The sequence below is a fragment of the Strongylocentrotus purpuratus genome, unplaced genomic scaffold, assembly GCF_000002235.5.
Source record: "Strongylocentrotus purpuratus isolate Spur 01 unplaced genomic scaffold, Spur_5.0 spur5_scaffold_18, whole genome shotgun sequence".
Lineage (NCBI taxonomy): Eukaryota > Metazoa > Echinodermata > Echinoidea > Camarodonta > Strongylocentrotidae > Strongylocentrotus > Strongylocentrotus purpuratus.
The window spans coordinates 8,570,778-8,596,224 of record NW_022145603.1 but is presented as its reverse complement, the minus strand read 5'-3'; the positions used below and the strand labels follow the sequence as shown (position 1 = coordinate 8,596,224).

The following is a 25,447-nucleotide window of genomic DNA, read 5'->3' as shown; positions in this document are numbered from 1 at the left end:
ACGAAAAATAGTTGTTAAATAATCAATTTAATAACATTCATTTATAATCTTCATCGAAAAATTTGAAATTATGAAGGAAACTAAAACCTAAATTTTGTTCCACAATGACAAATTTTATAGATGTGCTATTCGTCCAAAACAAATATTTAATATTTAAAAAATTAATTAAAAATATTTTCTTGCATAATTTCAGGGAAAAAATGATCATTTTTATTTATTTAGGGTATATTCTTTGTCCGGAGCACCATCAATTCTTACTGCACTACTTTTATTACAATTACAGATAAGTTTTAGTTTCAGAGAGAAAAACGTTTTTTTATATAGATGTACGTACTTAACTAGTATATTGTTCATCTTGTCTTTTTTGCAATTTTTCGAAAACTGAAAAACGAATTGAAAAATCAATTAAATGATCAAAAAGGAATAGAAATGCTCTTTATATCTCTTTTGGAGAATATGGAATTCGCCAAGAAATGAAAAAGCTATGTGGCTTTACATAAATTTTGGTTCACTTTTACATGTTAAAGAGAGAGAGAGAGAGGGAGAGAGAGAGAGAAGATAGAGAACAATAAGATCGAGAGACAGCTATATAAATGAAAGATGTAGTGAACAAAATATGAAAGAAACATCAGTCAGTGTGAGGGATCGAGAGAAAAGGTGTTAAAATAGGCTGATAGAGAAAAGGAAATAAAGAGAATGATGCAGGTGAGATGCTTGAAAGGGGGATAGTTAAACTGGAAAAAAGTGTTACGAGGAGTAGAGAGACAGAAAGCAAATAATGAGAGAAAGAAACGAAGACAAAATATTATCAGGGATAATCGCGAGGAAGATCGAGAGCAACTCCCATTTTGATAAAAATAAGAGTGACAGAAAGAGAAAAATATGCATTTATAGATCGTCAAAAAGAGAAATACATGCATACTGATTGGGAGACTTATTGAGTAAAATAAACGGATTTTTTTTTATATAGAGAAAACACAAAAATACAGTGAAAGAAAGAGAATCAGAGATGAGAGAAACAGAAAACGCAAACAATGAGCTGCGACAGCTAGTGCCACGACAGTGCAGCGACAACAACAATGCGCGTATTACTAGTCGATCATTCGTCATAATTATACGTTCGCTATATACGCATAATAGTTTACGGTATATAAAATGGGAGTGAAACATGGCGGATCCTGTACGCGTAATTTTGCTATTGGTCACAGTTTCCTTTGTACTTTTTTCACCATGTCGAGCAACAACACACTGGGTAGTTACCGAAGATGGAATGATTACACAACAGGTAATGGAATGTATTTGTGTATTCAGATGATTTTTTCTTGAAAGAGAGTTTGTAAAACATAATCTAGTCGGTTGTGAGGTCTATGGGAAATCATGTAGTAAAGGTGTTATTGCGCGAATGTTCAGTCCCACTCGTAGCTTAATGTGTTGGCTGATCTCTCGCAATCCCTTTAGAATTTCGAACTGAAGTCACGTCAGCTCAGCTCAGTAAGGTCGCCTGAAACCTTAGAAAATACTGAGACGCTTAGTTGCGTAGTAGATGATAGAAGAAGAACAAGAACTTGAATTGAAGCTTTGAAGAAGACGAACAAGAAGAAGAACACTGAACTCATGCTGAACAGGAACCAGCTGGGAACAGGAACAAGAAGACGAACAAAAAGAAAGAGAAAAAAAAAAGAAGTAGAAGAAGAACAAGAACAAGAAGAAGACGATGAACAAGAAGAAGACGAACAGGGCAAAGAAGAAGAAGAACAAGATGAAGAAGAATCTTAAGAAATATCTGTTTAATTTAGCTTAAATTTGATTACCATAACCTTTTAATATTTTATGTCTGTACCTTTCCTATTGCACTCTGTATAAATGTATCATGTATGTATTTCATCTTTTTGCACAAGCTGTGCCTTAAGCATTTGACTGTCAAGTGGATTTGGCGCCTTATAAATCTTATGTATTGGGCAATTCCACGGTAACGGAAGGACACTCAGACAAGATTTTTGAACTTCAGGTTCATACTAAAAGAAATGTTTATTAGTATGTATTAAACTATGGGGAACAAAATGTGTTTCAGTCAAGTGGAAAGCTTCATCAACTTCACAAAGTTTGGATAACTAATTAACTGGAAAAACCATGTCCATTTTTATGTCCTTCCGTTACCGAGATAATTAATATGCACATTCTTAAACTACTTAACTATAATGACAATTTTTTGGGGGAGAATTAAAGGCACTTATATAGGTATTATATCTGTACTGTTTCACATCTTATACTAATAAAACAGTTCTTTTAGTATGAACCTGAAGTTCAAAAATATTGTCTGAGTGTTCTTCCGTTACCGTGGAATTGCCCTATTATTATTATTATTAAGAAGAAGATGACAAACAAGAAGAAGAAGACTACAGGAACAAGATCAACAAGACAAGCAGGAACAAGAACAAGAAGACAAACAGCAAGAAGAACAAGAAAAAGAAGAAGACGACGAACAAGATCAAGAAGATGAACAGGAATAAGAACAAGAACAAGAAGACAAACAAGAAGAACAAGTAGAAGTAGAAGAAGAAGGAAAAGAAAAAACGCAAAGAGATGGAGAATAAGGAGCAGAAAGAGAAGACTAGGAGAAAGAAAATAGGAAAGAAGGGAAAAATTATTAAACTCAAGGTTGCTTTGGGGACAAGGTCTCATTGGTCTGAAATTAAAGACAGTTCAATCTTCTGTGACTTTTCTACGGTAGAGCGATGTATGTACAAGTAGTATTTCTCCTATTTACTTGTTGTCTGTAGACTAATGGACTAAAATGTCTTTAGATGACGTTCTAGAAACATATGATAAGTCTCTTGTCACTTGCGGACAAGTCGAGTGAAAGAACCTTCTGGAGTTTATTTATTTCTACAAAAGATTGGAATTCATACAGAGCAAAAAATGGTTTATATTGTATATACATGTAGAGTCTAGATCTATCTAAGTCCTATAAAATAGAATTGACATACTGTATCTCCATATATACTCCAGTCCTTAGCCAGGCGAAACTTCTTCAACTTCTTCTTCTTCTTCTCCTCCTCCTTCTTCTATACTATTGTAAATAATGAAATTACTTTGTAGCTTTTGTTTTATGTCTGCCTGACTTGCAAAGTGCATACCTGGTTCCCTGACTTAATAGCAATCAGGCATGCAGTCTGGATGTACATTGTAGATTATATTGATATGGCTTTGTGGGTTTTGTTTGATGTCTGCCAGACTTGCATAATTTAGCCAGGTGGTAGATTGCTTTACCTCTTTAATTGCTTTACCTCTTATTTATGTTATGTACTCATGCTCTAATATGTCTGGATTACCATGCCAGAAAAAAGGATAAAAGTGTGGACCTTGTGTAGTGGCACGATGCAGATAGACTAGGTCCTGTATTGAGTAGCAGAATGACTCTGAACTGAATACACCTGTGCCCGCGTCCTTATTTTCTGGTTTCCCTACACTATCATCAATCAATTTGGAGAAGTTTTCCTGGGGAGGCTATTGTGCTTCTTCTTCTTTTTCTTCTTCCATTTCGAGGGGTCAGTGACACAAATACGTAACTCCATTTTGGCCATTTTTAGAAAAAGTGGTTCATGTGTCACTGAGCAATTGGGCCTTAAGAAGTTAAGTTTATGTTTCACTAGCCATTGATTTCGATGGGGTGTTGGGTGGAGTTAAGTCTTTGTGTTTCCTGAACATTTTGATATCAAATACTTATTTTGGCAAAATATGGAGTTACATCTTTGTGTGACTGAACTCTTGATTTGTTATCATTTTATCTGCACAGTTGGATTCTGTGTTCAACCTTCGTGAGCCCTACAACCTGATAGCAGTCCTTGGTCAGGAGAGGAGCTCCCAGGAGGTCAATCTCCTGGAGGAGAGTCTACGGCTCCAGAAGGTCAGCATCGAAGCCAATGAGGACAAGGATACCGACCTGGAGCAGCGCTTCCTGGAGACGGATCCAGACTGCGTGGCTGCAGGTAGACCACTCTCAGAGTTTGAGCTTTATATCAGCACCGCCCTCTCACTCGAACAAAAGGGGATCAAGTAAGTGAAGGCTACATCTGTACATTTGTACTATGTTCAGTCAAACCTGCTTTAGAGACCACCTGTCTACAAAGACCACATTTTTTGTTTCCCTTGAAAATGGTTTCTCAATTGAAACATGTACTAAAAGAACCTGTCTACAAAGACCAATCGCTACAGAGACTAATTTTTGTGTTTCCCTTGGGCAGTCATTATAGACAGGTTTGACTGTACCAATTCCTTGAATTCCAACCCCAACGTACATGGGACTTTGAACAAACCTCATTGAATTCAAGTGGAATAAAAATGCAAACATCCCCAGTGGGTGATGTGATTTAAAAGTACTTTCCTGGTTAATTAGTGGGGTTGAACTCGTATCTTACAGTTCTCACAACAAAGGATTTTAGATGAATTGAATATATAATCGAAATTCTGTGCACTTCACAACATAACAGTAGCAACAGTATTAGAATAAAACAAATAATAAATACCTTTATCAATGCTAGTCATTATGGGTTTTTTTCTCCTCTTCACCCAACTGTATTATGCTCGTATGCATAATCAGCATACATGAATATGTATAAGGTTCGTAACACAGTAAATAACATGGTTTCATTGTATATTTCATAGTATATTTCATCCCTTCTAAAACCACATTTTACAAGTCGATCTGTTTTACATTCAGTAATATTACGCTAAAGGAAATCTGGACTTAATGAGACAGGAACAGAGCATTTGCATCATCATTTCCTGTTCTGGGAAATAAGTTTGAATAGCTTTAATATCCAGGGTAAAATTTTGCTCTGATTCCAAAAACACCAGTATCATAGTCCCTACTCCTAACGTTTTGGTCATTCTAGCCACTTTTTGGCCCAAGTTTACCATTATGGTCACTTTTGATCAAGGGTAATTGTTCCAATCGTTATTATCACCAAAAGAGATTTGATGGGCTTTTTCTATGTAAAAAAACCCCCAAAGCTCTAAAAAGTAGTTTATTTGACTCTCATCAACAACATTATGGTCATTTCGATAACTTTTTGGCAAAAGAGGACTATTTGTATTGATTTCTGTCAAAAATCTGTCTAAAATTTCAGTCAAAATCAATTGATTTGTGGGTATTGACGTCCAAATTCAGTATAAAAATGTGCGCTGATCTCAGAAAAATCAACCCTATTAAATGAACCACCCAGGTCTAACTATTTTGGTCATTTGATCAAAGACTAGCATTTTGCTGCGATGCACTAGATGAAAGATGTCGACCTGCGAGCTGAAAAATTGACCCGTCAAAGCTTGTCGGTGGGGGTGCTGTTAATTGTAAATCCATCATATTGTCATCAAAAATCAAAATAATGACATGTCATTGGTTAATGTCTGGACAGAGATTGCTCTATTCATGTAAGTTCAAAAAGAGACATCTATGCAAACACCAATGGTAAGTTATGTGTACTCTAAGTCTGTTACCATCACTTTCCCTAACATAGAAAATAACATCATTTTCAGGCTACTATCACAGCTACTAACCATCAAATTGTTTTCTTTTCAGTCCTTTAGACCATATGAAGATGAAGATCGGTGAAGTGAAGAAGTTCCGCCAGCCAAACTGCTCCAGAGCCCTAGAGCTCACCTACAGCATACATGCATTTGATCACCTCAAGGTACATATTGGGCACTTTTAGATTTGCACGTCGACATAGTGGACGGCTACGTGTGTCGTCCTCTTAAGGCAATGTGACGTCCTTATAAGGTACTGCCAGTGCCTTATAAGGACGTCACCCGTAGCAGTCTGTCGACGTGCAAATCTAAAAGTCCCTAGTATCAGGGTTTTTGCCAAGGCATAACACCCTTCATGCTAAAACCAAGTGTGTCTGTATGTGCGTGTGTCTTGGGGGGGGGGATGTATTAACATTATTTTGAAAATTCCACATAGCAGCCCAAGGGCTGAGTTACATTAGGGTTTACAAAGTAAAATGACAACATCAGTTTTTTGTCAGAAAACTGTATGTATATCATAATTAATATGAAGGAAAAAAGAGAGAGAGAGAGAGAGAGAGAGAGAGAGACGAGACAAAAGGGAGAGAAAAAGAAACAATAATATAGAGAAGCAAGTATTCAACATATCCAGCTTTCCTAGACAAGTTTCTTTGTTACATGTACATCGACAAGACTGAATAACAGAACAAAACCTTACAGTACGTACCCCTAGTGGTGAAGAATAGACCAGTTAAGAGCCTGTTAGGAGTCACTTAAGCAGTGTGGCTGCATGAGGCAGGGATAATAATATGAATGATTTTTGTCACATGAAATTTGAAAGCTGTGATGTTTTTGTTTTACAGGCTGTACAGGAGAGATATAACATCAGTAGCTTTCCTGAACCTGAGCTCATGTATCTGCTGCCCTCTGTTGGCAGCTTAGAGAATGCTGGTCACATGATCTACAAGGCTATATCAAAGGTATCTGTCAATTCTTGTTCTCTAAAAGTGGTATATTCTTTGTTATTTCACTTTTTCTCTGCAGTATTATTTGCCAAATTTATTTTCTTTACAAGTGCAGCTTTCTTTCTAGAATGTAATTGTAATTAATGAAGACATTAGCATACTTACAATACCGGTAAACAGATTAATATTAGAAATCCTCTAAAGGTGTATGATTAGTATGATGTAATTTCCGTGCTTTGACCTGTAGGTTCCCATGAGAATCTACATCTGGATTGTTCTCTTATCACATGTCAACAAAATTCTAGTGTGCTATCAGATAAAGAGCTCATTTCCGTACTAGTTCAATGTTAACACGTAGTTGAACTTTACAGTGCCTCCTTTTAGTGATGTTATGCTAGCAATTACACATTATACAGGAGCAGAAAGAGCAACATTCACAGAGAATGTTGGTCTACATGAAACTCCACTGCAGTATATCATGTCTATGAATAAGAGTGATTCAATAGTAATTAAATCATTGAAGTATCTAAATTGGTATTGCAGTGTAAAATATAAAATCACTTTACTTGTGTACAAATTTTCAATTTTCAGTCAAATTGTTTTCACATTGGTTCATTGTTATTGTATCAAACTATGGAAGGAGTGAAAAATAAGATTAACTGTTGCCGATTAATGTAGAAAATAAGAAATGTCTGAACTGCTATGGGTTACTGCAGGGCTCTGTTTCATAAAACTTGTCAAATGCTGGATTTCTATGACATATTTTGCTGTCAGCCCATCAGATGCCACAATTTCAGTAGCTTATAACAGCTATCGTAACTTGTTATTTATATCAAGTTTTATGAAACTGGGCTCAGGTATCTGAAGAGCAAATGACCAGCATAATTTCTCACAAACCTCACAGTTTTAAGACAATTCAATGAATAAAAATGATCCATTTTGCATGATTTAATGTTTTTGTTTCTTTGTACCACCATGAAAAAGATTAATGTAATAATGATAAATCCCATGTTGCTCTCTCCTCACAGAACAGAACATCCTGGGTTCTGTATAACCTGGCAGCGTACTACTGGCGGGTCAAAGGTCGTCCAGAGCAGGTCATCGAGTGTTCAAGGAGGGCACTGCACCTTTCACCGCAGTAAGATAACAATTTTTGTCAAAGATTTGTTTTGTTATTTTTGTTTGTTTTGTTATTTTTGTTTGTTTGTTTTGGGGCTTTCTTTACAAAAAAAAACACACTCTTTTCTTTTAGCTACATTTTTACTTAATAAAAAAGCTACTGCAATTCATGCAAACTGTTAGTGCAATTGATTTCACAGAGCAATAAATGCTTACTGACTGATATGTGCGCTAGTTGAATGGTGATATTTCTATAAGCATCAAACTGCATAAAAGGTACAGAATAATAATAAACTGCTACATCAACCATCTGTCCATGTCAATGATTGCCTCAATCTTGTTTAATTGGTCTTCTTTACTGCTTTGTGTTGAATGCAGGGAGCACAAGAATGTAGCGTTGATGAACATGGCTAACGTTCTCCACCGGGGTCATCTATCAGGGGATGCATCCGTTCTAGCTGATGCTGCGTTGGATGGAGATCAGGAGATTGATATCGTCTACTTCACTCTCGGCAATATCTATGCTGTATGTCAGATCAAAGCTTATTTTATTCCATAGTGTCAAATAACCCTGTACATGATGATGATGATGAGCATTTATATGGTGCCATATATCTGTTTTAAAAAACATTTAAAGGCGCAAGCTCCTCCAATAAAGTTAGCATTTAAATGTCTGAAGGAAGATGTGAGTCTTGGGCGATGCTTTGAAGTGGTCCAGGTGTTCAATTTCACGAATAAATGATAAGAGGGAGTTCCACAGGCGAGGAGCAATAGAGGAATCATACATACATACATACATACAATCTGTTTATTAAAAGGTAAAGGTCGTTTGTACGAAACAGTAAAACCCACCAAGATAAAGTACTGGACACGCACTCATGAAGTTTGTCATCATGATATACCTGTTCCCGTGGTCGAGTGGTTAAGTCGACGGACTGTCGATCACAAGGTCCGCGGTTTGGCAAGACATTGATCTACATTTGCCACACTCAACCCAGGTGATATAAATGAGTACCTGGCAGGAATTAATTCTTTGCAATGCTAGAGCGCCGACATGGCAGCACAGCTAAAGCCGGGGTAATAATCTCCAAGTTTGGAAGCGCTTAGTGATTCTAAAAAGCGCTATATAAAAACTGAGTAGTAGTATTATTCAACATCAGAGCATTCCATGATACACAGGAGGGGGTATTTTTGCAACAAGGGGGGGGGGGGGGGGGGGGGGGGGGGGGGGGGGGGGGGCGGGGGGGGGCAATGAAAGTTATTTATGAAGGGTTTATTGCCTTTTGGTCTTCAACCCGTTCGTCTACTATCCAATTGGTCTATTCCCATATGACCTACGCTCAGCCCGTCTATTCACATGGTCTAATAATCATTTCTTCTACTTATCACTTGGTCTAATGATCATTTAGACTAATAGTCATTTGGTCCAATTTCCATTTGGTCTAATCTCAAATAAGTCTACTACCCATTTGGTCTTTTGCTCATTTAGTCTTATTTGGAGTTTGTCTAATAATTTTACTTTGTGAGTCTCGTGAAGAGACTAATTGAGAGAACCGTTTCGAACATGTGCACTCATTATCGCTTTGTGGCAAAAATAAATGCACTTTCTTCAATTATGTGAAATGTGCAAGATCTATGCTGTAAGATTAACACAAGCCAGTCCAGATGTATGCTCTCAAATAGGCAGTATCTATAGTATGATGTAAATATAACACAAATTGAGCCGAGCCCAAACACGTTCACTCTTACCCCATTATTTCTCACAGGCGATAGGAGAGTACAATAAATCTAGCTGGTGTTTTGGTCATACGAGTCGTATAAACCCAGCATTGGGCGCAGCAGAGAAGAGACAGCATGCCGTCAACTGCCATCAGAAGCTAGAGAGGGCGCTAGAAGCTCAGCATTCGTAAGTTTTTGTTTGCTCCAATCTTGATAATGAGAATGGACGAACGGGAATTAAGTTGTATTTTGTAGTCAAAATAATATCACCTTGTAATTAAATGACCATGTTCACAATATAAAGATCTTTTAAAATCAAATCTCATCAGATTTCTTCTCTCAATTCTGTGTTTATTGTATGGGCCCACCACTTTACATAACTGTCCAACACATGGAATCTAAGATTATTATCAACCAGAACTCTTTACCAAAGGGTTGTACGCCACATGCTTTCAAGCCTTTCCTCCTCAGGTTTCCCAGGTGATTTTGGATGTTTGACTGGGGTTCTCGCATATTACATGTAAGCTTCAATGTACAGTAACCCATATCAGTTCAGGGTTTGGAGTGTCTAAAGGAATCAGCTTTTCCTCCTAATAATGGCAACATTTATTTGTAATTTTCAACGATTCAAATTTTCCAAAAATGATAATGTATATTGAATGAAACAGTGTGGATGAAAATTACAACAACAAAAATTGATGGGAAGTCTCCAATTTGTACATGAAAACAGTGATTATGAATTTCACTTTTTATAACCAATTTACTGCAACAGAAATGGACTACCAGTAGTGATTTCTGCTCATTTTAAATTTATTCAGAGCATTCTGGTTCAAAAGATAAAAACAAAATGTCACTAAAAGGTGACACTTAACTGATAAAAGGCAAGGCTTGACAAGAACGTCTTCCCAGGTTCACTCCATTACTCCTCCCCCTACAAAAAAAAATTTGGAGCCCCATGGAACGAAACTTTACACATTTTGTTTCAGACCCCAGTGACAAAAATTAAATGTGTAGCCATAAATTGAGGATGCCTTTATCGTTGATCCAGCTCATTACAGCGAACCCTGTCTGAATTGAAAGACTATCAGACGAAGCAAGAGTACTTCCTAGAGCTACAGAAGAAGATGTTAGGAATCCAACGCAAGGCTGAAGATCAGTATGAGGCTAACCTGAGCTACCAGAAACATCGCTTTCTACAAGAGATGGGTAACAAAACAAGTCTTCTTCTTCTTCCATCGAGTATGGTCCTCTTTGTACTTGGGAGTATAGTTGTATTTTGAAAGATTTTTTTTTATTATACTCAATACTTTTTGTGTATTAGCTTTCTCTCTTCTCTTTATTGTATATAGAGTGGTGAAGTGTGACGTCATCAAAAATCTATTTTGTGAATTTCTCAATTTTTCTTCATTTTCCAAAAGAGCATCACAAATATTGTCCAAATGTCGAATACCAATTGAATATGTTAAGTATTGGCTTGTAATATGTACAGCGCCATGATCATCAGTGCCTGGCAGATACCGGCGCTATATAAATATCCATATTATTATTATTATTATTAAAAAGCTGTTGTGAAATGTGTATTTGCAGGTGAGAATCCTCGCTGTGAGGTCAGTCAGCTAGGCTCAGGGACACAGTTCCTCATGTGTAGGAGGGATGGCATACCAGAGACGGATGTCTACGGCCAACCGTTCGATGACGAGAAGGAGATCGAAGTCCTGGATGAGTCTCGTTTCCAGAACAATTGTGTGGTCTTTCCTGATGGGGTAAGTGGAGTTCACATTTCTCATATGTGCATTATATAAGGCATTTATGTGGTGGGGGTTATTTTACCTGGCTGCTAAGAAAGCATAAGTGCTTGTAAGTAAGCAACCAGACTGCCGACAGCTTTAGGTCCTCTCCGAGGGACTTGGTAATGAGGATTAATGCCTTTCCAAAGGGCACTAGCGCATCGACTTGGTTTCGAACTTGGGTCACCAGATTACGAGACCACTGCTCTACCATCAGGGAGCCATATGTACTTGCTTTTGTTCAACTCTGTTTATTATTTACTACTACAGTGCTTTAGATTTCATTTAGATTTTTTTTCCCCTTCAAAGTTCAATTATTGAAGTACTTTTTTAATGTATTCATTATTATTTATTTCATAAACTTTTAATTTTTTAAGTTATTGATGACGTAATAGATTCGCTCCATTCAGGGTTGTTTACAATAATTTTATTAGGATGAATGTATTATTGGAAATTTTCTGAAGGGAAAATAGATAAATGCATTTTTGAAGGGCCTTACAATATACATGACAGAGTTGCCAATTTGTGCTTGATTGATTGCACCTTCACAAATTCATGATTTTCTTATTTTTAATTGTTTTTGCTCAAACTTTCACGAACCAGTTTCTCTCATGTTTCTGCTTCTATTAAAACCAACCTTTTGATAATGAGGGTTAAAATGTTCTTGTATAATGCATAATAATAATGCATGGTTATGATAGGATAAGAACTGTCTGAACCTGAGCGGAGCAGGAGGTCCAGCAGGTCCAGTAGAGCATATGACTTACTCAATCCCTCAAGACACAGTGCCTTTGACATCCCTACCTGATAGAATGGAACAACCCAGTGACTCAGAGTGTGCAAGATGGAAGGGTATCAATGTGAGTTGGAAGGAGTTTGCACAGCGGATTGTTCCATCAGGACTAAATGAAAGGTGAGATCAAGCCTGCAGCAATTTTGAATTTGACGAAATTTGATTATTACTTTCTGCTGCGGACAAGGAGGCGAGACGAAATGGAATGAAATCTGATGAAAATGAAATTTTGAAGTGTTAAAAATAAAAAATAAAAAAAATTTCCATCAACTAACTTATGAAAAATGACAAATTGACTTTAAAATTTGCACGAACCTGGATTCCTAGAACAGAAGTAAAATGCACAAAAATGATTTTAAAAAGTGTTAAAATGGAAGGAAAATCCTACAATACGAAACCTTTTAGTGTGCCATGTTGATATAGCTTTAACAAAATTGTTTTTCTTTTTGCTCATCAGTCTTGAAGCTCTGAAGAAGAATGTAGGAATGCCTGCTGACTACCCGAACACTAATGCTCCAAGCTGCTCATACAGGGCTCCTCTCTTCAACGGCAATACAGGCGTAGACTTTATAGAGGGCATAGCAAACAGGGAGTATCTACCAAATGTGGGCTGCCCAATCAAACTCATGCTGGTAAAGAGTTATAGAAATACTCATAGTTATAGTAATAGTAAATAGTTATAGTAATAGTACATTTTTGTTTCATTTGGTCTTCTTGTTGTAAAAATTCACCAGAAAGCCATTAAAGGGACTTTGTAACATTGTTCAGATGAGAGTGAATAGGACTAAGGTAGCGACTTCAATGCAAGGAATATAATTTCATCCAAAAATTACGCAGTTTTTTCATCAACTTTCAACAATGTTACTGAGTCACTTTAAAATGAAACTGTTGTGGAAATTGCGCTGGTAGGATTTCTTGCAAGGGAAGGGCTTCAATTAGTGCAGCGCAGTTAATTAGACTGCGGCTTAGCATAGATTGTACCCTGACACCAGAGGAGTTGCCCGCTGGAGGCATTCAAAATCCAGTATGCTCGTTGAATTTTCATCTCCCAAACAGTACTTTTTCAGAGCAACCTTAAAAATGGCTGAAATATTTCTGGTCACGATGAAAGCTATCAACTAATCAAAAAACAATAAATTTTGATGCAGGATATAATAATGTTTACAGCAAGAGCTATAGTAATAGTAATACATGTAGTATTAGTAATTAGAGTCCCTCTCTTCAATGGCAGCTCTGACATAGACTTTGTATGAGAGTGCATAGCAAACAGGGCGAGTCTACCAAGTGTGGGCTGCCCCCATTAAACTCATGCAGGCAAAGAGTAATAGAAGTAGTAAGAACAGCTACCTATCTTTTGTGGTTAACACTCACCCCAAGGGATGCTTAAGGCACCTACAAAGTATTCTAATGATCCTGGCTTTAGCCTACCTGCCCTAAGGTACAGAAAGCATCTAACTGATTACTTTCTACAGATACCCATTTATTACACCCATGCTTACGACATAGTTGATTAGTTTGCGTTGGTACTTCAATCTTCATATGTTGCTTTCTTTTATTTTACCCATTGTTTCTCAGGTGTTCCGAGAGTATCTGGATGCTCAGAATCTGATGGGGCGAGAGTTTGATTACCGTGTAGCTTACGCTATGTCAACCAAAACGGTAATCAGCTTCTTTTTTTATTTCTTTTCTTTTCTCTATTCATTTTCTTTTTTTTTGTGACATATTATATATTGTCTCTTTGTGTGACAAGGGTTCCATAATGGGATCCTTTATTCAAAATATGAGCTTCAGATATTATTTCATTGTAAGAAATGATGTGAGTTTAGATACACATATTGCAGTTTAATATGGGCAAAAGTGAAAAATAAAAATGTGAGTTGATTCACAATCCCCCAAAATGGGCACTCATGAAAGTTGACTTCCTTACGGGCCTTAGTATAAAACTTCCTATCCCCCCCCCCAAATTTTTTTTTTTGCTCTTTAGATTGTGATAAAGCATTTGAAAATCTGCTGTGTAAGAATGATTTTATGTCTCCTAATGATACACACATCTGAAGATCGATCCCCTGTAAATATGAATTTGTCAGTTTTATTTTTGTATAACCAAGATGTTGTATTGCCCTTTGTGACCGACCCAAAAATTTCGAAATCTACAGTCAGCTTTAAAATTTATTTTTTACAGAAAAAAATGTATTAAAGCATTCAAAACTGAGAAATATCTGCCCAAAGAGGGAGTAAAAAAGAAGAAAAAAGTTGGGGAAAAAAAGATTTCCACTGACCGACCCATGTTTTGGCACCTAAAGGGGCAATACAACATCTTTTTATTTTAGGCCTTATAAAGAGTTGCGATTGATTTAAAATCATTAGCAACTTAAAATCAATTCCAACTTCTATCTCTCATGTACCATAAACAGTTGCAATTAATTACAAGTTGTGATTGATTTGGATCTATCGCAGCTCTGTATAATACAGGACCCAGACCTCAAATTCATTTTTTAATACAATCTTAACTTTGAGTTTCAACTTTCAAATCTAAAAACTTGTTTTTTGTTGTTACAGGATTACAAAGATATATGGCTGATCTACAGTGCAGCAGGTATTTACTGGCGAGTTCACCATGACGATACTAAAGCCATTGAGTGTCTACGGAGGGCGCTCTTCTTCGCACCCGCTGACCGGGTCAATATTCCGCTGACCAACATGGCCATGACGATGGTTGACCACGAGCGCATGGAGGATGCCATTCAGATTCTACGTATGGCTTTGGTTGTAGATAGCATGAAGGTGGGTTCTATGGTGGTGATTATGGTGGTGATATTGATGATGGTGATATTATGATGATGATGGTAATGATGATGACAGTGAGCGTTATCATTGTTATTATGCAAGTGTGGAAAAACATCAGAGAATAGATGTTCCCTGAAAAGCATGGCTCTTCAAATCCTCCATATACTAAATATGACGAGTAACAGCTTAAAAACAAGGCCCGATTTCTATGCCACATGTCTGTGTAGTCCTATATACATCTTTCTGTGTACAGTGCTTGTCAGCTTACCAAGACTGGGCCAAATTTTTTATAATTTTGTGGACTCCAGAACCTTGCAGTACACACCAATATTTATACTACATGATAACCTTTTTCTGAGCGATTCCACACCATTTCTTTCACAATGCAATCGCATGACCAGAACTCAGCTTTATCTTTTTTAAAAGTTGTAACATCATAATCTAAAAAGAATTCATTTGTTTGTTCCATACCCATAGCCCACAATCCGCTACCTGCTTGGATGTTTATATGCCCATCTGGGCCGGTACCACCAAGCAAGACTAGAGAGTTCTTTAGCTTACAATCTTGATCCAGAGTCTGATGATGCCTTTGAGGTCTCCTCTAGGATTCGATGTTTGCTCAAGGCTTCAGGAGAAGATAACAAGGTAAGATACTCTAAACGGACTTTTTAACATTGTTCATATGAGAGAAAATGGTGCTAAGGTAGTGACTTTAATGCTAGATGTACAATTAAAGATATCTTTTATCCATTATTAATGATGATAAATTAGGAAAAACTGATCTGATCGATTCCTTAATTCTTCCAACTATATTATTACAATTCAATTACATTCTAGATGAATGTAAATAGTCTCAAAGCAATGAATGGGATCTTTAAACCATACATTAAATGTTGAAAGATTTTTAAAAGCCTGTCTAATATCTTATTTTTATGGAAAAACGGTTGGGAAAATTCTAAAATTGTTGGGAGAATTTACTGTTAGAGGGTGTCGCACAGTGACGCCTTCAAAGAAAACCATAATTATCTTTGTGGTTTGAGAATTTTTTCAGGATTTTTTGCATGCTAGAGGGTACATTTTTTTTATCAACCTTCAACAATGTTACCAAGTAACTTTAACAAATGCTCCTGCAATAATCGCTCTGCAATCATTTTGCTGCATTTGAAAAATTTCAAACTTCAACCTTGGTCCCAACACTTACCCATCAAAAACCTTGTATGAAAACAAATTGCTAGGTTATTTTTCAAAATGTCAATAGAATAAAAATAAACAAGCTCCACATCATTTTCAGCTTTTACCACATTCTCTTTATAACGGGGCATATTTCAATCTAGCAGCAGCATGATCATTTGCTCTGGCACTGATTACTCCGTCCTTCATTTTGTCAAGGGTGCGGATATCGCCATCTCTTTGAGTCCTAAGAGATCCTCCCCGTCCGATCCTTTAAACCATGGCGTCAGTCTCGGGAAGCCATTCTCTTCTATCCAATAGAGAGCTTGTTGGTTGGTCCATTTAATGACGTTACTGCTGCACACTGGTGCAAGCCCTTTCCAGCTTGAATTAGGCACGCCCATGAATCCTCCGTTTGTCCTCTGCTGAAGCGCTTCAAGGGACTTTCCACCAGAGCCGGCGGTTCCGGTAGACAAGACGTTGCTTTCTAGAATTATTTGAGGATATGAGGTATAATAATAATAATAATAATAATAATAATAATAATATTACATTTATAAAGTGCCTTTTCATATGATACAAAGCACATAAACAAGAAATACTTACAAACAAAGAGAGAAGACATTACCATACAAAGCTTACATTAATTACAAACAGAGAGGATTATATAACAAATTAGAATTGATTTGTTTTCAGCACTTTGTGTTCTGGATGCGTTTTTTAATGCCACCAACATCTTCCTAAGTCGCCATAGTAGTGCCATGCCATAGCAAGGCGCTAATACATGTATTTCCTTGCTTGTGTGCTTATCGTCAACAGCCCAACCCGAGCAAAGCAGCAAAGACTGGCAAAGTTAGTGCAAGCACACCAGCTGTTGAGTCTGTCCCTGCATGCGTGCAAGGCCCACCTCTAGGGGAACAACCCAGCCAGAAACAGCCCCTGCTGGACCCCCTGGGGCTAGTATTAACCCAACCAATGGTCAGGTAAGTAAGGCTAGTTTGATATCAACTGTCCAGGTGTGAAGTCAGAATCATGTGATGTGTGTAGCAATATGTATTATTAACCATATCAGACATCTGAGCAGGGCAATTTTTAAATTGTATTGCCCTCAAGGTTTAATTGATAAGCCAACAAAACTATGGGCGAAAAATATATCATTGACCGCTCAGAAAAGTCAATGGGATTTTGTGTTTAGTCTTATCTGTATGATATTCTACAAGGCACAAGATGAATGCTACTGCTAGCAGAAGTGGATGGTGCTCTATTCATTTACAATGTCAAAACCGAAAGCACTCACCTTTTACAAATTTCTATGCAATCCATATCTCAGTGTTATCATGGACTGCTTACTGTACAATTCACCATTCGATATACAAACCTCCACATAAAATGATAGAAGACTGAAACTTACTCAGTAGACTAACTCAGTTCAGTTGCAATTGTTTCTGAAATTGTAAATCCTTTGTGTTCGCTGTAAGCTTTCAGCACATTCTCAGCAACATTGATGACTTTCTCAGTAGAATGTGAATCTTTTTCATTAATTTTTTCTCACCAAGCGAAGCTGCCAATTTTTATGAAAACAGATTTGTTGCAATATCATATTTTGTGCTGTATTCATTGTATATTGTGCGCGAATCGGCGGTGTACGTGTGTAGTGCATTGAACTTGTACTTCTAGTGTGGACTTGATGTATTACGTAAATTACGTCATACACTGTACCTCTGGATATAACGGCGTTATATTCAGAGGTATGACGTAATTTACATCATGTTGGAAAATATAACACTTCTCATCCTTGTAGCAATGGTCACGTGACAGCATTTGGCCAATAGGACATAAGTATCGATATAGGAAATTTAATATTACTTATATATTGCACACTTTATGAATATAAATCATTAGTATCATAATCATCACCTCTCCCTCTCTATCTCTCTCTCCAGGTCAACTTTGAGACCTGTTCTGCAGGTACTGCGCCTTCTTCAGCCTTTGGTCCTCAGATACCAGCTGCCCCTGCACCTGATGTAGGTGAGTAACTCTCTCCCTCCCTCCCTCCCTGCCTCCCTCCCCCTCTCACTCTCTCTCTCAGATCCCAGCAGCCCCTGCACCTGATGTAGGTGAGTAACTCTCACCCTGCCTCCCTCCCTATCTCCCCCTCTCACTCTCTCTCAGATCCCAGCTGCCCCTGCACCTGATTTAGGTGAGTAACTCTCTCCCTCCCTCCCTCCCTCCCTCCCCCTCTCACTCTCTCTCAGATCCCAGCAGCCCCTGCACCTGATGTAGGTGAGTAACTCTCTCCCTCCCTCCCTGCCTCCCTCCCTCCCCCCTGCCTCCCTCTCTCCCTCCCTGCCTCCCTCTCTCTCTCCCTCCCTCCCTCCCTCCCTCCCTCCCTCCCTCCCTTCCTCCCTCCCACTCTCACTCTCTCTCAGATCCCAGCTGCCCCTGCACCTGATGTATGTGAGTAACAGTATCTGTCTCACCATTACAATTGGATTTATTGTATTTCCAATTCTCGTGAAAAATACATTTAACAATACAATATAGGAAAATATATAAACAATACAAAGAATATGGAGGAGCCAGCAGAGGCCATTGGACTTTTAAAGGCAAGGCTCCAATGGCCGCAGATTATTAAACAAAGTAAAGATAAAAGAAAGAGTGGGTAGTACATAAACAAGTGTGTACCGGCTAATTAATCATAACTACCGGTAAGATAGAATTTCTTCATTAGATGACGTTTGTATTTTCGTTTTGATTTGATAAAATCTGATTTTCATTGGATCAGATCGATTAGTTGGGATGGGTTGGATGGGATTTCAGTTATGGTCTGTCACGTATAATATACGTAACAGTACAGAAAATGTCAGAATCTTAAGATTCCAAACACTAAAAGAGCTCTTTTCAAATTCTTAATTTGTGCTTTTGTGTAATGATGTATCAGATGTGAACAAACTCCTTGCCAAAAGGGACAAACGATGGCCGACCATTGAAGAGTGTGCAGGCTACAGGAAACTCAATCTCAAGGCTTTCTACAGCACATGGGTCTCCATTTCTGCTAAAGATATGAGGTAAATCATCATAAGCATTATCATCATCATCATCATCATTATCATCATCATCACTACCATTCCTATCATAACAATTCTCTCTACGCAATGCCAGGTCTTTTTTTACACCATTCCCTGTCAAACTTATGGCCATCTCTAGTTAACACAATTCTCTGTCAAACTTATGGCCATCTCTAGTTTACACAATTCCCTGTCAAACTTATGGCCATCTCTAGTTTACACAATTCGCTGTCAAACTTATGGCCATCTCTAGTTAACACAATTCTCTGTCAAACTTGTGGCCATCTCTAGTTTACACAATTCTCTGTCAAACTTATGGCCATCTCTAGTTAACACAATTCTCTGTCAAACTTGTGGCCATCTCTAGTTTAATTCTTCAATCTTCATTGCTGTAGTAAATCTATCTATCTTTCCTTTGGTTGTTCTCTCTTCCAGTCACTTTAAATTCTGATGATGAATCTATATATCCACTCGACCACGACACCGACAGATGAATCAATAAATTCATATTCAATTCTCTCCTCTATCTGCTTGGCTGCACAGATTGGATGAGTACATTGACTTCCGCACACAACTGACCCGTGAGGAGCTGAAGATACAACCTTATTGCAATCCAGACCTACCTACAAGCATGCATACGTTAGATCATATACCAGCCATGGCACAAAGAAGAGAACTAACCTATGAAGCAGAACAAGGACTTAAAGAGGTAAGTTGAAGATACAACCTTATTGCAATCCAGACCTACCTACAAGCATGCATACGTTAGATCATATATACCAGCCATGGCACAAAGGAGAGAACTAACCTATGAAGCGGAACAAGGACTTAAAGAGGTAAAAAATACTCATAAAATTATCATCTAGAACAGAAAATATGAAACCTATGTACATGTACATACACATCTCCATAAAGATCTTGCCCTCATATATCACTTGGTACTTGTACATGTACAGGTGTGTGTGTGTGTTATTGCATTGATTTTGGAGATACAACTTTACTGCAAATCAGACCTACCCACTACTGCCATGGCACAGAGAAAAGACCTAACTTATGAAGCGGAACAAGTTTGAGGAGGTAACGGTGGTAACAAAAGTTCATCTAGAATAAACAAGCGAGTAAATGGGTTCTTCACTTGCAAAGGTGGTGACTCTCCCATTTTACGGTACCTCCATTTAATGTCCTATCCGAGGGACGGAGTGTTTTTCACTGTCACATAGCCTGCATCTATGAAACAGGGGAGGGGCACGTTAACACACATCGCAGACTTCAGTCATCTGCCTGGGTGGGATTCGAACCCACGATCTATGGTGCGACAGGCAGACGCTTTACCGACTGAGCAAACTGGCTTCATTTCCATCTTTCTTTATCTTTCTTTCTCTCTGGATGATAATAATAATAATAATAATAAAAATAATAATAATAATAATAATAATATGTCATGTTTACCCACGGTAGCCTCATCAGTATACATACTGTTCTCCCTGAGGGCACCGCAATCATATCATTACCCTTAGCTTTAGCCGAGCTACCATGAAAATGTGCCCAAGCATTCAAGGAATTTTCTTCCTGCCAGGTACCCATTTACCTCACCTAGGTGGAGTATGGCAATGTAGATTAATGTCTTGCCAAAGGACATTAGTGCCGCCCCGGGACTCGAACCGGGAACCATGCCATCCACAGTCCGGTGACTTATCCACTAGACCACAACACCTCTACAAGGACATGAGATTGAACCATTCTTTCTCTCTTTCCTGCAGGTGATTCAAACTATCAATGGAGGTTTCATGGATCATGATGAGGTCGGCACAAGGGTCGCTAAACTCTTACAGAAGGTCAGTCCCAAGTGCAATTAGCTTTCATCTTTAAGTTTTTTTTTCCAGAAGTGGGGTTGAGTACTAGTCATGCAACCACATTGTGGACCCCCCCCCCCCTTTCTCCCCCATCTCTGAAAACAAAACAAAACAAAAAACCAAAATACCTAGAAGCAACTGAGAATTAATGATTTTGTAATACATCAGACTTTGTGTATACCAGTAGATTTGGAATTATCAAAATAAAAATTAGTTGACTCAAACTTGCTGCAAATATCATGCACTGCACACAGAAACAGGTATTCAGTTTGATTTGATTTGATTTATTTATTTCTGTTTGATTTTCCTTTTCTTTTGCAGTTTTACAAATATATAACAAACAAAACAGTTAGCAACTAAATTTGTCATACCCTTACCATGTTTTACAATGTGTTTAAGTATGTCAAAAATTGATTTGTCCTAATTTACGTTTTTTAAGAATGTGACATATTAAAGCTTACATCTAAAAGTTTTCAACAAAGTCCCCATGTCAACCAGTCCACTTTTCAACACAGAAGACATAAGGGGTATGAATAATTTAGATGTTAACTGTATGTGACAACACACATTTGGCATGGGAGTAGGCTATGATCAAGTCTTTTCATATTTCTAATGCGAGAGTGGTGAAATGCAATTATTTTCAGGCAAAATTTCTTTAATGGTATCCTTCCAAACTGACATACAAATAATGAGAAAAATAACACATCATGTTTCGTTCTTACCAAAACTTACCCTTCTCTTCAACTTTACACTTAATCAAAAATACGTGAAATTTGAAAGGGATTTCCAAAACTAAAAGCTATTTGTTTTTTATGCTTTTTCTTTCTCCTTCTGTCTCATGTAATAAAGGATCCTGAATCTTGGGTTGCAACTAATATGGCGGCCCTCTATTGGCGAATAGAAGGCAAGTCCCTTAATGCCTTGGACTGTCTCCGCCATGCCCTTCATTATGCTCCTGCAAATATGAAGGTAAAAAATATGTATTTTCTTCAGTTCTTTGTATTTTATTTTTAGATGGACTTTAGTCATAACTACAAATGCTCTTTTACAATGATAGACTTGCCAGTCAAAGTTACTTTAGCAATCACCTATGTAGCAGACCACCTGTTCATATAGACTGTTTTTATGATTAACGTTGAATATGTTTCTCATTAAACATGTCTTAAAGGAACCTTGTATAAAGACCACTTGCTCATAAAATTTCACTTACCCTCCCTTGAGTGGTTGTTATATACAGATTTCACTGTTATTACCAATGTGAGCATTGTGGTACATTTGAAAAGGCTCTTAACATAAATATACAGAGGCCCGTATTCTGAAGTCGTGTCTAACTCCTGTTTAACTAAACAGTTGTCTAAGTCTTGTCTAAGTCCCGTCTAACTTTAGACACGAAGTCGTGTCTAACTTTTTTGGTATTCTGAAGTCGTGTTTAAATAAAGTTAAACACGAAGTCCTGTCTAAGTCCTGTTTAACTTTAGACAACTGCGAGGGGTTGTTTAAGTCCTGTTTAAGGGCGCGATTCTGCTGCTTTTCAACGTCGACGGTACACTGTACTTGCTGACCCCGAACTTGCGGGGGAGAACGATGGTACGTGCATTCTCCAAAATTTCAAATACGTTTTGCAGGATTTTTTCTCGTGTAGCCTAATTTTTTTTCTCGATAATATTAACTATTCTTATCTACTGGTGACATCTTGGAAATTCCATAATCTATAATAAACTAACTATTCTGTTGGAGAAGTTTCTTTTGTGGTTCTTCCGAGCACTGAGGCACCAATAAGTAGTGTGTTTGTCAATCTCAGTGTACAGTACGTGTACTACGTACGTACGTACACAAAGTACATACAGTCTAGTCATTACGTCACGATCACATCACCATGGTACCAGCACGCGCACAGCTAGCTGTGCGCGTTAATTTATTTATCCGGTGCGCGCACGCATGCGCATAGGGTCTTTCGTCAGAATTAACGCCTACTGGGCATGCCCAGAAGTCGTGACTAAGAGTTAAACACGACTTGCGCAGAACTTAAACAGTTGTTTAGTTAAATACCACTTAGACAGGACTTAAACAGTTGTTTAGTTAGACGAGACTTAGACACGACTTCAGAATACGAAATTTAGTTAAACAGGACTTAGACACGACCTCGCGTCTAAGTCCTGTCTAAGTCCTGTCTAACTAAACAGTTGTTTAACTTTAGACGTGGCTAAGTTAGACACGACTTCAGAATACGGGCCAGAGTGTTTTAGTGCTCAGTGCCTCAAAAAAGTAAAAATGTTTGAGTGACAGGTTTTACCATACTCATTTTCCCCAATAGACTGTAGTGTTATGAAAACCGTTAGGAAAACAATTTTTTAAATTTTTATTTCCAATCATAAATATCTTGATAATCAGACATGCGATCGGCTTGTAAATTTCACGGGGTTCCTGACTGACCTAAAAGTTTATAATTATCATTGCAGCATGAGCTAAATCAAGGATTTTATTTCAGAATCTGAGACAAAGTTACCCAAATCCCTTTAAGTGTTTACATGACAACACTGGTGTAATAATATTTGTAAGGCCACAGGAAGAGCTGTACCGGTGTGCCATTGCTTGCTAGATAAAGAACAAATTATTGATATTATCTTTGCAGTATTATTATGAATGATGTTTTTTTTTTTTTTTGCTGTTATTAGTACTATCATTGTTATTATTAATATCATTGCTGTTGTTGTTATTATTATTATTATCATCATCATTGTTGTTGGTGTTGTTGCTATTATTGTTGTTGTTTACACCTACTGATATTACTCATTGTTTTATGTGTCAGGACCTAGCGTTGGTGAGCATTGCTAATATTTTCCACCGAGTTGGAATGTATGATGATGCTGCTACCATTGCTAAGATGGCCATCGAGATCACACCTCAGCTAGTCATCAACCATTTCACCTTGGCTAACGTCTACTCCTCAAAGGTAAGAATGGCTCATCGCACATTGGTTTCCAGGCTGTAATCTGCTCAGGGGAGTGTTTCACAAAGGCTAAGATCGACTTAAATTGGACTTGAACTATGGCAGGCCATTCATGCCACTGGTTGCTCTCACCATTGGCCTATCAATTAATATCTTTAGATTGTATTTTTTCCTTCAATTATGAACCATCAAAAAATATAAATTCTGTAGATTTATCACCATGATTTGTACGTCCCTTGAGAAACCAGTGTCAGGAATTGTTAGAGGAACTAGGCATGAACAGCCTGCCATAGTTAAGTCCAACTTAAAGTCGATCTTAGTCTTTGTGGAACACTCCCCTGAGCTTCTGGGATTTTCCTTCAAAGATATGGTTGAGTTGTAGGCTACACTTGTAATGTGAAAGAAACTGCGGAAGCGGCTGGAAAGGGTTGGATATTGTAGCACATAAGTATTAGTGTTTATTGTGAGGTTTTGGAATTGTCAAAATGATAAGAAATTGGCTCAGTATTGCTAAGAGTCAAGTGCACTGTACATAAACATGTGTATATGGGACTACACAAACATGATAGTTGTGGTCCACAACCTTTAGCTGCTACTAGTCATAGTTCGAATATGAGGGCATTCGTACATCAGGCATCATTCCACTACCTCACATTACACCAACTGATGTTCAAATCAACTAAATTGTCACACAAATGCACTCATTTGTGTGAATTGTAATGTCAGATTTCTGTTCTAAGTTGATTTTCAGTCAAATTCAAATCTTGCGCTTTGTTAGCACACCCTGCTTCAACATTGATGTTTGTTGCTGTTGTTGATTATTCTTCTTCTTCTCCTCCTTCTTCTCTTTTTTGTGACCTTCTGCTCTTTCTCCTCTTTCTCTTTCTCCTTCTCCTTTTCATTTCCTCCCTCCACTCTTTCTCCCTTTTTCTTCCTCATCCTCCTATTCCATCTTCCTTTTCTTCTACTTCTTTCTTATACTTTTACCCTCCCTCCTTCTCCTTGTTCTTGTTCTTCCTCTTCTTCCTCCTCTTCTTCTTGCTCTTCCTCTGCTACAGGGTCAATGGGACCATGCATTGGAGTACTACCAATCCACGCTCAGACTGCAGCCAGACTTTCAGCCTGCTGTGGAGAGGCTGAGAACCATAGAATGCAATGTCCTTCAGCTTACTGCCAATAAGAAGTAGCTTAGACAGACAGACAGACAGCCACCATCCTCCCCAGCCAGGCAGCACAATGATAATTATTTAATAATAGCTATGTTTATATTATATACGTATCCATGGTATCAGGGGGTGCTCAAGGAGGATACCAAGTAGTAATACTACCCTGGCTCTGACAAGCCCAGGGATATATAGGGCTATATAATCTATCATCTATTTAGCATAACCATAAAAACAAAGAAATAATAGTCCAAAAATCAGGCCTGATAATTTCTTGATTCCCACCGGCCCCCCCCCCCCCCCCCCCCCCATTTTTCCCCCTGATTTTTCCAGATTTTACCCTTATTTCCATAATTTCCCTATTTTCCCCCAATTTTCTAACTCGGAAGGATGGAAGTGTTAAATTGCTGATTATTTCAAGAGAAAATGGATATTTTGTAACTGTAACGGACGTGACCCATAGTGATTGTCTTTATAAAACTGTATGCTTCAAAGTATTTTAATCCTATTAGCATATCATTCAGATCAAAGGGCTTGTTGAGCTCTTTTGATTCATATCAAATTTGTC

The 25,447-nt window shown here is 37.8% G+C and overlaps 1 protein-coding gene across 1 annotated transcript; it reads left to right on the top strand.

Moving 5' to 3' along the window:
- Nucleotides 1-1,131: 1,131 nt before the first annotated feature.
- Nucleotides 1,132-25,179, top strand: LOC592570 (tetratricopeptide repeat protein 17). Its single transcript, XM_030989481.1, has 22 exons — nt 1,132-1,285; nt 3,797-4,056; nt 5,579-5,690; nt 6,369-6,485; nt 7,499-7,608; nt 7,968-8,115; nt 9,356-9,495; nt 10,357-10,514; nt 10,896-11,071; nt 11,797-12,008; nt 12,346-12,520; nt 13,464-13,547; nt 14,448-14,672; nt 15,153-15,320; nt 16,665-16,828; nt 17,789-17,871; nt 18,787-18,913; nt 19,457-19,622; nt 20,674-20,748; nt 21,616-21,735; nt 23,576-23,719; nt 24,775-25,179. Exons 1-22 carry the CDS (start codon nt 1,169-1,171, stop codon nt 24,901-24,903), a joined length of 3,210 nt encoding a protein of 1,069 aa, XP_030845341.1. The 5' UTR covers nt 1,132-1,168; the 3' UTR covers nt 24,904-25,179.
- The last annotated feature ends 268 nt before the right edge of the window (nt 25,180-25,447 follow it).

Excerpts from the sequence above, each read along its gene's own strand:
- LOC592570 (XM_030989481.1), top strand. The coding sequence starts at position 1,169 with ATGGCGGATCCTGTACGCGTAATTTTGCTATTGGTCACAGTTTCCTTT. Across the intron at positions 7,609-7,967 it reads GCACTGCACCTTTCACCGCA|GGAGCACAAGAATGTAGCGT; the intron begins GTAAGATAACAA and ends TGTTGAATGCAG. Across the intron at positions 23,720-24,774 it reads CTAACGTCTACTCCTCAAAG|GGTCAATGGGACCATGCATT; the intron begins GTAAGAATGGCT and ends CCTCTGCTACAG.